At 43.8% G+C, this 12,104-nt stretch overlaps 1 protein-coding gene across 1 annotated transcript; it reads left to right on the top strand.

Moving 5' to 3' along the window:
- The first annotated feature begins 569 nt into the window (after positions 1-569).
- Positions 570-6,441, top strand: LOC120704836 (amino acid permease 8-like). Its single transcript, XM_039989366.1, has 6 exons — positions 570-883; positions 4,415-4,648; positions 4,764-4,857; positions 4,955-5,172; positions 5,278-5,417; positions 5,507-6,441. Exons 1-6 carry the CDS (start codon positions 757-759, stop codon positions 6,149-6,151), a joined length of 1,458 nt encoding a protein of 485 aa, XP_039845300.1. The 5' UTR covers positions 570-756; the 3' UTR covers positions 6,152-6,441.
- The last annotated feature ends 5,663 nt before the right edge of the window (positions 6,442-12,104 follow it).

Below are 12,104 nucleotides of genomic sequence, written 5' to 3' on the forward strand. Positions count from 1 at the left end.
ATTTAGAAAAACTCTAAAAATACATTTTCTAGTTTCTAGTTGGAATGCATATCAGGTAGGAATATAGGATGCTAACCGGTGCATTCCGTTCTCCGCCTTTGAATATTCCTTTTCTTTTCAAGAAAGTCCTCTCCGAAATTTACTTTCATACCTTTCCAAACAACTTGTTGAGTAAATTTTGCTCAACCACTATTACGTCGTAGGAAACTTGTTTAAGACAAAAAGTTCCACGCAGGCAGAAAGTTCTACCGTTTAAATTTCACGGCGGAGATTTAGACAGTTAAATTTTATTTTCACTTTGTTCGAATGCAACCATCCAACAATATTCACTCTATTCGAATGCAACCATCCAATATTTTTCTACCAGCCAACAGAATGTCAACGAGTCGGACGGGATAAAGGCCCGCACTCCAAACCCCGGATTCAACAAAGCGAGATCCCTTTGGCTGCCAGTGCACACATTTCATTCGCACCCGTAGTTTGACGCCTGCTGGGAAAATCCCCATACTCCAGCCGACCACCGTGGTTTTTAAATTTTAAATTGGTTCTTTTCCAAATCCGATTCGTTTTTCTTTTCAAGCCTCACTGGACCGTACGCGTGTATATAAATCCGGCGCGGCTTCTCCCCCTCGGCGTGGCCGCCCTAACCGCAACGGGATTCCTCGAAATCCCGGCACGAATTCCCCCGGCCGGCGCCCTCCTCCAACCGCGCGCGCGGTGCCTGCCCACCGGTGGTCCTCGGCGGCGGCGGCGGAGATGACGCAGACGCGGGACCTGGAGATGGCGGCGCGCGACGGGGACGGCGGGGCGTACTACTACCCGCCGCCGCGGGCCGGCGCCGGCGGCGAGGAGCTCGACGACGACGGCAGGAAGAAGCGCACGGGTAAGCCCGACCCCCGCCGCCGCGGCCTCTTCTCCCATCTCTTGTGCCTTGTGGTGGAAAACAATCGGGCGAACAAAAAAAAATCTTGGGCGGTCCGGCGTACGGACAACTAACTGCCCGGTGCTAGCGGTGCTTGGCATCCAAACTTCTCGAGGTAGTTGAAGAAGAAGAAGGAGGAGGAAAGAGAGCACGAGTGCCCGTTGTAGCCGGGCCGCCGGGGGTAGTTCATTCAGTTCGTGTTCCCGCGATGGAGTTCGGGTGAGGATTTGCTTCCTCTTTCCGGGGAAGTACGGTCAAGGCCCACTTTTTTCTTTTTCTTTTTTGCTTTCTTTTTTCTCTCCTTTTCCCCTCGATTTGCAAGCACCTCTTGGCTCTTGCCACCAACCTCATCTAGAGCTGATTACCATGGACGGACGGACAGTGTGTATCATCATCCACAACTAGTCATATTGGCAAGAATGCCTCGAAATTCAGGTGACCCCGATGGGAGCGCAGCGCGTCACCCATCCGTCGCCCCTGACGCGCACGGCGCAACCGGAATGCTGCTGGCTAGCTGGTGGGTGCGTCGTGCTTGTTTTGCGCGGCTCGAGGAGGAAGAAGACGACGCGCTTGCGGCTGTGTGGGGACTGGCCACAGTGGCCCAGCGTATGGGTCGCGTGCTGGGCCAGCGCAGACCCGGGTCAAATGCCGCAGACGCACAAGTGGGGGGGGGGGGGGGGGGGGGGAGTGGCCGGCGTTGCGTCAGCTTCTAGCAAATTTTATACTCACCCTGTGCACCAGATACTACTATTTCGTTTCGATAACATCTGGCTAAGGGCTTAGTTGCCTCGTGTGTGTAAATTTTTTGAAAAGACATATTTCTATATTTGAAGTACTAAATATAGAATAATCACAAAATGAATTACAGAACTCGTCCGTAAGTCGCGAGACGAATCTAATGAGCCTAATTAATCTTTCATTAGATGTTATTTACTGTAGCATTAATGTAGTAATTTAGCGTCTAATTACAGCTTAATTAGGTTCATTAGATTTGTCTCGCGATTTACAGGTAAATTGTGCAATGCGTTTTTTATTTCGACTAGATTTAAGTCTCCATGTAGGTGCCGGAATTTTTTTTTGGAATTTTGAACTTTGCAACTAAACAAGGGGTAAATCCTTAAACATTGGAATTAAAACGGTCACATGTACACGTTGGGAACCATGACATGTCCACAGCACAAAGTACTTCTCCCCCAGAGGATTAAAACAAGGCAACGTATGATATGCAAATTACCTTTGTATGTAAACTATGGAAACTCCAATCTGGACCACCGGATCAAGATCCAAGGGCGGACGGCTAAGTGTAAAATTACCTCCCTCCTCATGCCCCTTGGATCTTGATCCGGTGGTCCAGATTAGAGTTTTCATAATTTGTATACGAAGATGATTTGCATAGCATACGTTGCCTTAAAACAAAGCTTAGTATACTTGCATCTAGGAGCAGTAATTGCTTTGTATAACATCCGGGAGCAATCATAGATTAGTAGGTCAATGGTTTTTGGCGGCGCTGCTACTGTGCACATCTGCATCCACTCTCCGATCAATTTTCTATTGATATCCCCAGAGTAATTATTTTGACACTAGACCATTTTGGAATGTGAAAGTTTATATTTGTAACAAAAATTCCAACAAGGAAGTCTCATTATATTTCATTAATCAGTGTGGGACAAAATAGAAAAGATCATCTCCAACTTAGGCCCTGTTTAGTTTCCAAAAAATTTTCTACAGTATCCGTCACATCGAATGTTCGAACACATGTATGGAGCATTAAAGGCAGTTGAAAAAAATAACTAATTACACAGTCTAACTAATTAGCACGAGATGAATCTTTTAAGTCTAATTAGTCCATGATTGGACATTATTTTTCAAGTAACAACGAAATATGCTACAGTACCAAAACCAACAACTTTTCACCAACTAAACACGCCCTTAGAGAATCCTGGTCCTTGAGGCCATCAGATGTTAATTTTTTTCAACAATGCCATTAGATGTTGATCATCTGATTGTTTGGAGAGTTTTATTTGGTGAAAGGGACCACTCGTTTTTTATGAAATAATGTTGCTTGTTTTGTTTTTTTCCCCCATGTTTCCTATCGAATGTGCCTATTGGAATTGTGTTAGGTTTAGAGGCCAACTAGGCTGCACAGTACACAAAGCAGACGCCAGTCAGCCTGGTATACATTTCAACTGCGTGCTTCGTTAGCTACGCGTATGCAAACTTTTTTTTTTTGAAAAGCAGCAACTTTCTGATTCAGCTTTTATCACTTTATAGATTCCTCCTTCTGCACGTGTTGGGAAAAAGTCACCGTGCTTCTTGACACGCAATGTTTTGCATTTGCTTTTTCATGCTATCTCTGTCTTCGACTGGGGAGTGTTATTAGCCTGCGTTTCCATGCCAGGGGCCCTACGTCAATCAACAGACCCTTCGGCTGGTCTTCCTAGTGATTTTCTGTCAAGCAGAATCTGTGTCCTTTACGCAAAACCAAACAGACATTTGGACAGAATATCTGCATAGTATCGCAGAAAATTAAACATTGAGGGAAATACGGTCAGCAGAGTTACTCTGACCAGGAGTCTAAAATTTTCAAAATAGGAGTCTAAAATATGGCATGGGTGAGTGGGAGGTTGGAGCAGTACTACACTGAAAGAATACAGGATCGATCCAGCCTGTCTGCAACGAGATATCACAAGCAAGAATCAGCGGCGATGAGCTTACCAATGCAAACATAGATGGACTGTAGGCTGCTGTCTCTGACATTTTGGCACACAGACCTATAAACACCATTGCTCCCTCTTTTTTTTGGATAAATACCTAGAAATATTTCCCCTTGGTTTCTTCCATTTCTTCTCACTAAAGAGGATGCAGATGATATATGAGAGCACTTCATCTCACTAATCTTTGTCTTGTGTTAGTAATATAATCGTTAATGTTTGAAAGGGCAAGGAAAATGCATGCCATTTTTTTGCTCTACTTTAGTCAATTACTAGGAGTAGCATTTCTATCGGCAATCCCGAGCAGCAGTCGGGTCAATCGGAATTCTATGTAGCGCAAATCAAGGGACCTTTTGTTTTTTTGACAAAGGAGCGTGCAAGAGGCCTTTTTATTGTTGACTTTCTGTGAGAGTGATGACGTACATGTCTCCGGGATTCAATGATTCATTTGGACTTGTATATGCCTCTCTTACCATGTGAGACAGGGACATGGGTCTTCTCTGAATGTGGTAATTAATGTGTAAAGGTTAAGGCAACTGGTCAAATTATTGCTTGTTAATTAGTAAGTGATAATGATACATGAGGAAGATTATGTTTAGGGCTCGGATTGGAGACTACATTTTTTTCCCTTTGAAACAAAAATCAGCTTTCCATTTCAATGTGGTTGAAGTCTCTTGTCATTTTTAGCTTAGGAACTGATTGTATCTGAGCAAAAAACATTTAAAGATTTAGAATTGTTTACTGCAACTCACAGCTTATTCAATTTCTTGATTTATTTCAGGAACGGTCTGGACAGCGAGTGCGCACATCATCACGGCGGTCATCGGCTCTGGCGTGCTGTCTCTCGCCTGGTCGACGGCACAGCTTGGCTGGGTTGTTGGACCGGTGACCCTGATGATCTTTGCCTTCATCACGTACTATACCTCCAGCCTCCTTGCCGACTGCTACCGGAGTGGTGATCAGGCCCCAGGGAAGAGGAACTACACCTACATGGATGCAGTCGCTGCATATCTGGGTACGTTACTGCTTTATGTTCTTGATCGCCTGAAGTAGACCAATGAATCATTTTCTGAATTTTCACATGGATATGGTATGGATGGAAGGTGATGTATGTTGTGTATGTGATACAGGTCGATGGCAAGTCTGGTCCTGTGGTATATTCCAGTATGTCAATTTGGTTGGAACCGCGGTTGGGTACACCATTACAGCATCCATCAGCGCGGCGTAAGCAATTTTTGCAATAGGCTCATTCATAGATTTTGATTGAGATTTAATCTCACCATCGACTGAGATCCCTTTTGGTTGAATTGATGACGAGCAGGGCTGTGCACAAGGCCAATTGTTTTCACAAGAAGGGCCACGCGGCCGACTGCAGCCAGTACGACACCATGTACATGGTTGTCTTTGGGATTGTGCAGATCTTCTTCTCCCAGCTCCCAAACTTCAGCGACTTGTCGTGGCTATCCATCGTTGCCGCCATCATGTCCTTCTCTTACTCGTCCATTGCAGTTGGCCTCTCGTTGGCACGGACCATTTCTGGTGAACTAGCTATAAAGCCTATAAATTTGATCAACAAGGTATTACGCAATGTCATGTAGGCTCATTTTCTGATGCTACATTACGTGCCCTGATGTGTTCTCACAGGTCGTACTGGTAAGACTACTCTGACTGGCACTGAGGTTGGAGTAGACGTTGATTCAGCCCAGAAGATCTGGATGGCACTCCAAGCTCTTGGCAACATTGCTTTCGCGTACTCCTACTCCATGATTCTCATAGAGATCCAGGTATGCACGAGCACTTCATGAAAATGCTCAAAGTTTAGCAATCTGAACATCAGTCAGTCACTAACTCTGAATATAAACTGAAACTTCAGGACACGGTGAAGTCCCCTCCGGCCGAGAACAAGACAATGAAGAAGGCCACCCTGCTGGGCGTGTCGACCACCACGGCGTTCTACATGCTCGCAGGCTGCCTCGGCTACGCTGCGTTCGGGAACGCCGCACCTGGCAACATCTTGACGGGGTTCGGCTTCTACGAGCCCTACTGGCTGATCGACTTCGCCAACGTCTGCATCGTGGTGCACCTGGTGGGCGCCTACCAGGTGTTCTCCCAGCCCATCTTCGCCGCTGTCGAGACGGCGGCCGCCGCGCGCTGGCCGAACTCCAAGTTCGTCACTCGCGAGCACCCCCTCGTGGCCGGCCGGTTCAACGCCAACATGCTCAGGCTGACCTGGCGGACGGTGTTCGTGGTGGTGAGCACCGTGCTCGCCATCGTGATGCCCTTCTTCAACGACATCCTGGGCTTCCTCGGCGCCATCGGTTTCTGGCCGCTCACCGTGTACTACCCGGTGGAGATGTACATCCGGCAGCGGCGGATACAGAAGTACACCACCAGGTGGCTGGCGCTGCAGACGCTCAGCTTCCTGTGCTTTCTGGGGTCGCTCGCCTCGGCGGTCGCGTCCATCGAGGGTGTCACCGAGTCGCTCAAGCACTACGTACCCTTCAAGACCAAATCATGATGACTGAGCTTCGCCATGTCACAGAGGGTTAGGAATGGCGTAGGACCATGCGATGCTCTCTCAGCGGTTGACAGTAATGCTTGTTGCTGTGCGAGAGATCAGAACTGGTCAGAAGCCATCCCCATAGGGCGCTAAAAAATCCGAGAGGTTTCATGGCGTCTTGGATATATTGTACATTGTACAGAAGCTTGAGCTGATGTAAGAATTTAAGAGTTAGTAAGCCTGTTCAAACTGAAATGATGGAAATGGCAATGCAATCAATGAAAACTGATACAATGTTTTTTGGCTTTTCTGCCTGTCCATCTCTGCAATTAGGTGTTGGGCCATTATATACCACAGCCAAAAAACTGCTCATTCGTTCCGCGGAAGTTAGTACCGGACGTACTTTGGCCTGGTACTAACGTGCATATTTAGTACCGGGCCAAAGCAACAGTACCCCCTGGAGCCATTTAGTACCGGCTGGAGCCACCAGCCGGCACTAAAGTGCGCCACCGACAGCTGGGCGCAACGGCTAGGCGGCCACTTAGTACCGGCTGGAGCCACCAGCCGGTCCTAAATGGAGCCGAGCCAATTTAGTACCGGCTGGTGGCAGTCGGTACTAAATTGCGACTTATAGTACCGGCTGGAGCCACCAGCCGGTACTAATCCGCCCACTATAAATCAGCTCGGCTTCTTCCTCCCTGAGCCCGAGCCAACTATTTGACCGAGCTCAGGCTTTCTTCCCATTACGAGTTAGAGAGGAGGTGCTGCCCCATTTTCTCAAGGTTTGTGGAGATTTCACTCATCCAAGTGCACTAAAGGTTTGCAACTTCTTCCTCTCTTGTTTGATGGTATTTATTATTTGTTTCATGCTCTGTAGTTTGATATATTTGTGACATTTAGAAATATATAGAATGAGCATGTTTTCTATGATTTATGAATGGATTTGAGATGCATAGAAGCCATTACTTGAATTTGGAGAAGGTGTATTGGATAGTTTCAATGTGGATAATTTATAGGTTTTTTTTTTCAATTTTTTTTCAAGTGGCATGATTAATTAGTTTGGTATTTGTTATGGATTTAGTTGCATTATTTTGGCACTCTAATGATATATTTATTGGGGCTCATATGAAAATCATCGAGAAATTTAAAAAATATATATTTCGGATCAAGAATATGTCGTTAATCTTGATTCTTCGGTGAAAACTCTGCTATTTGGAGCCACAATCGATATCCACAATGCGGTGCGGTATATATAAGGACGCGATGAAGGAGTACGGTCTTGGTCCTAATAATGAAATCCTTCATCGGGTCCTATTGTACCGCATTGTGTCGTGGATGTCAATACTAGCCCCGAATGTCAGTGTCATCACCGCAGGGTCAAGATCTCATGATGAGTAGTTTGTATTAGGTAGCTGGCATGTAGTGTAATGTATATATTAATTTGGACTTCTATTTATCATGTTGTGTAATTTAAGCATATTAATTTGGACTTCTATTTATCATGTTGTGTAATTTAAGCATGTAGTGTAATGTATCTATTAAATTGGACTTCTATTAATTTTGTATTTCAATGTTAAATTCGCAGAAATGGCTTTTGTATTTCATTATGTTATGTGCCAAATTAAATGATATGAATACAAGTAAAATAATGTTGTTACTTAATTCAAAATTGTAGATCGATGGACCGACAATGGATGTATGGCGACCGGTGCACCATGGTGTGGATTAATGGTCTAAAGTCTTTTCTCGATGTGCCGGAGGCCCACAAGTCATCGAAAGATTTTATGTGTTGTCCGTGCCGCGTTTGCCAAAATAAAAAGGAATACTCTAAGAAAAGCACTCTACACGCCCACATTTATGAAAAGGGTTTTATGGATAACTATACTCTTTGGACCAAGCACGGTGAACCTGGAGTTGTGATGCAAGATGGTGAAGAAGATGATGATCATAATATTGCAGACTGGGCTCATCTATATGAAGCGGGAGCCTTTGAAGATGAACCCATGGACGATGTTGAAGAAATAGACGAGACTGGAGAAAATGCTTCAGAAGACCAACCACCTGATGAACTAGGTCAAGTTCTAGTGGATTCACAAAGAGACTGTGAAACATTGAAGGAGTCAAAGAAGTTTGAGAAGATGTTGGAGGATCACAAAAAATTATTATATCCAGATTGCAAGCAGAGGCTTAAAAAGTTGGGTACCACACTTGAAATGCTGCAGTGGAAGGCAGCTAATGGTGTCACCGATAAGGGATTTGAGGAGCTACTTGGAATCGTAAAGAACATACTTCCAGAGGGGAATGAACTGCCCTCTACAACATATGAAGCAAAGAAGGTTGTTTGCCCTCTTGGATTGGAGGTACAGAAAATTCATGCATGTCCTAACGATTGTATTCTCTATCGAGGCGAAGAATATGAGAAATTGGATGCCTGTCCTGTCTGTGATGTAAAACGGTACAAGATCAGGCAAAATGATCCTAGTGAGGTCGACGGGGAGCCCGTCAAGAAAAAAGTTACCGCTAAGGTGATGTGGTATTTCCCAGTAATACCACGTTTGAAGCGCTTTTTCAGAAATAAATCCAATGCTAAATTGATGTGGTGGCACAAAGAAGAGCGTAAGCAAGATCAGATGCTGAGACTCCCTGCGGATGGGTCCCAATGGAGAAATGTGGATAGAGAATTCCCAGATTTTGATAACGACCCAAGGAACATAAGGTTCAGTTTAAGTACGGACGGAATGAATCCATTCGGCGAGTGGGGCAGCAGTCACAGTACATGGCCTGTGACCCTCTGTATGTTCAACCTTCCTTCTTGGCTATGCATGAAGCGGAAGTACATGATGATGCCGGTGCTTATCCAAGGCCCAAAACAACCGGCCAATGATATTGATGTGTACCTAAGACCGTTGGTTGATGAACTTTTGCTGCTGTGGAAGGAGGAAGGTGTACGTGTTTGGGACGAGTACAAACAAGAAAATTTTGACCTACGAGCATTGCTTTTCGTTACCATCAACGATTGGCCTGCACTTAGCAATCTATCTGGACAGTCGAATAAGGGATACCAGGCATGCACTCATTGTTTAGAAGAATCTGACAGCTTGTATCTAAAAAATTGTAAGAAGATTGTGTACATGGGTCATCGTCGATTCCTTCCCCTCAACTACCCCTTGAGAAGAAAAGGAAAACATTTTAAAGGGGAACCATAAACTCGTGCTAAGCCTATGTTCTGAAACGGAAAGCGTGTTTTCTCGATGGTGAAGGATGTCCATGTCGTGTTTAGAAAGGGTCGTAGAAGCCCACAAGTTTCGAATGTTGAAAACGGCCATGCCCCAATGTGGAAAAAGAAGTCCATAGTATGGGAGCTCCCATATTGGGAAGTCCTGGAGGTACGCAACACAATCGATGTGATGTACTTGACGAAGAATCTTTGCGTGAACATGTTAGGATTCCTCGGTACGTATGGGCAGTCGAAAGATACACTTGAAGCAAGACGTGATTTGAAAGAAACAAAATAACGAGAAGACCTATGTCCTGAGAAGAGAGAAAATGGACAGCACTACTTACGTCCTGTTAGCTACACTCTCAGCAAAGAGGAGAAGGAAAGCATGTTTGATTACTTGAACAGTATGATTACTCCTCGAATATGTAGGGAGGAATTAATATGAAAGAGAAAAAGTTCACAAACTTAAAGTCTCATGATTGCCACGTTCTGATGACCCAATTACTTCCAGTCGCGCTGAGGGGTATTCTACCAGAAAATGTAAGATTAGCAGTGGTGAAGCTATGTGCCTTTCTGAATGAAATTTCACAGAAGGCAATCGATCCAAATAAGCTCACAAGGCTACAGAATGATGTGGTCTAATGTCTTGTCAGTTTTGAGATGGTCTTTCCACCTTCATTTTTTAATATTATGACCCATCTCCTGGTGCATATTGTGAAAGAGATAAACATTTTAGGCCCTATATTCCTACACAATATGTTTTCTTTCGAGAGATACATGGCAGTCTTAAAGAAGTATGTTCGAAATCGTTCTCGGCCAGAAGGATGTATCGCCAAGTGCTGCGGAACAGAGAAGGTCATTGAGTTTTGTGTTGATTTCATTGACGAACTTAGTCCGATTGGAGTCCCCATATCACGCTATGATGGGCGACTGAAAGGAAAGGGCACACTAGGTAAGAAATCTAATATGCACATCTCTGAAAGTGAAATCCGCAGAGCAAATTTCACCGTTCTACAGAATTCATCCCTCGTGGCCCCATATATGGATGAGCACATGAATATTGTCTGGTCTGAAAACATAGGGAAGTCTGAGGCCTAGATTATACGTCATCACATAGATAATTTTGCGGTTTGGCTTAGAAGGAAACTCATGGGTGATAGCACGATTGATGTACAACTGCAATGGCTTGCTAGGGGACCATCGGCCACAATCATCCAATACCAAGGGTATGAGATCAATGGATATACATTTTACACAAGAGGCCAAGATGAAAAGAGCACGAACCAAAATAGTGGTGTGCGTATTGATGCAATAGGCCATGATGGAAATAAGGACAGCTACTTTGGTGTCATAGAGCAAATATGGGAGCTAGACTATGGGCCTTTGAAGATTCCTTTGTTTCGGTGCCAATGGGTGAATCGAGTTGGAGGTGGCATAATGACAGACCGATATGAGATGACAATAGTGGACTTCAAAAAAATTGAATATAAAGACGAACCATTCGTCCTCACCAAGGATGTGACGCAGGTGTTCTATGTGAAGGACATGGCAAGCAAACTTAAGAGAAATGAAGGCAAGTCCGACGACGAGCCAAAACGCCACATAGTTCTTCTAGAAAAAAGAAAAATCATTGGAGTTGAAGACATTTCGGACAAGTCAGAAGACTTTGATCAGTTTGATGACCGTCCTCCATTCTCGGTCGATGTTGACCCCAGCATCATGTTATCCAAAAAGGATGCTCCTTACTTGCGCCGTGATCATGATCAAGGGACATTCATAAAAAGAAAGGTTATCAACGTTCCATTAAACAATGATGTGTAATTAATATGTTGTACTTTGATGTTTATGTGATCAAGTGATTGATGTAATATATTTGAAACTTATTTTGAACTCAATATGACGAGTTCAGAGCGTAAACCTACAATCGATTTGATGTTGTGATGTAAAGTATAATACTATTAATTTTTATAGTTACAATAGTATTTTTTTCATTTTTATGCATTTGTTTAATACTTTGGACACTAAAACACATTTGACACACTAATATAACAAATTTTGAACTCAATACGATTAATTAAGTGCTTAAATATTAAATATATGCATTTTATGCATTTGTATAATACTTTACACACTAAAAACACACTTGACACACTAATATATCAAATTTTGATCTGAATACGATAAATTAAGTGCTTAAATAGTGAATTTATCTATTTTCTAGGCTTTAATTGAATTTATTGCACATAAAACATATTTAAACGAATTGAAATTTGAAATTTAGTGTTAATACTTTGAATTTAGTGCAAAGACTAATACTTATTAAGATTAATGTATGTTTAACAAAAATAATATAATTTTGCATGTTGAACATAGTACATATATTTATTTTTTAATCATTTATTGAATTTTATTGCACATAAAATATATTTAAATGAATTACAAAACAATTACAAACTGAAAAAGACAGAATCATTTTGGGCGTTTAGTACTTGGCCATTGTTGCATCCGGTACTAAACTGCCTCCCAAAAATTTCCCGCGTGTTGGGGCAGTTTAGTACCGGGCCCTGGTTCCAGCCGGTACTAAACCGCAGTGGCGACAGTTTAGTATCGGACGAGGAGAAGGTCCGGTGCTAAACTGTCTGCAATAAAGGGGGGATCGGGGACTTAGCTGTTTTCGATCCCCCCATTTGAATCGCCCGCTCGATCGTCGTCGTCGTCGTCACCGTCGCCCCCGTGCGCCGCCGCTCCGGG

Source organism: Panicum virgatum, chromosome 4K (assembly GCF_016808335.1).
Source record: "Panicum virgatum strain AP13 chromosome 4K, P.virgatum_v5, whole genome shotgun sequence".
Taxonomy (NCBI): Eukaryota; Viridiplantae; Streptophyta; class Magnoliopsida; order Poales; family Poaceae; genus Panicum; species Panicum virgatum.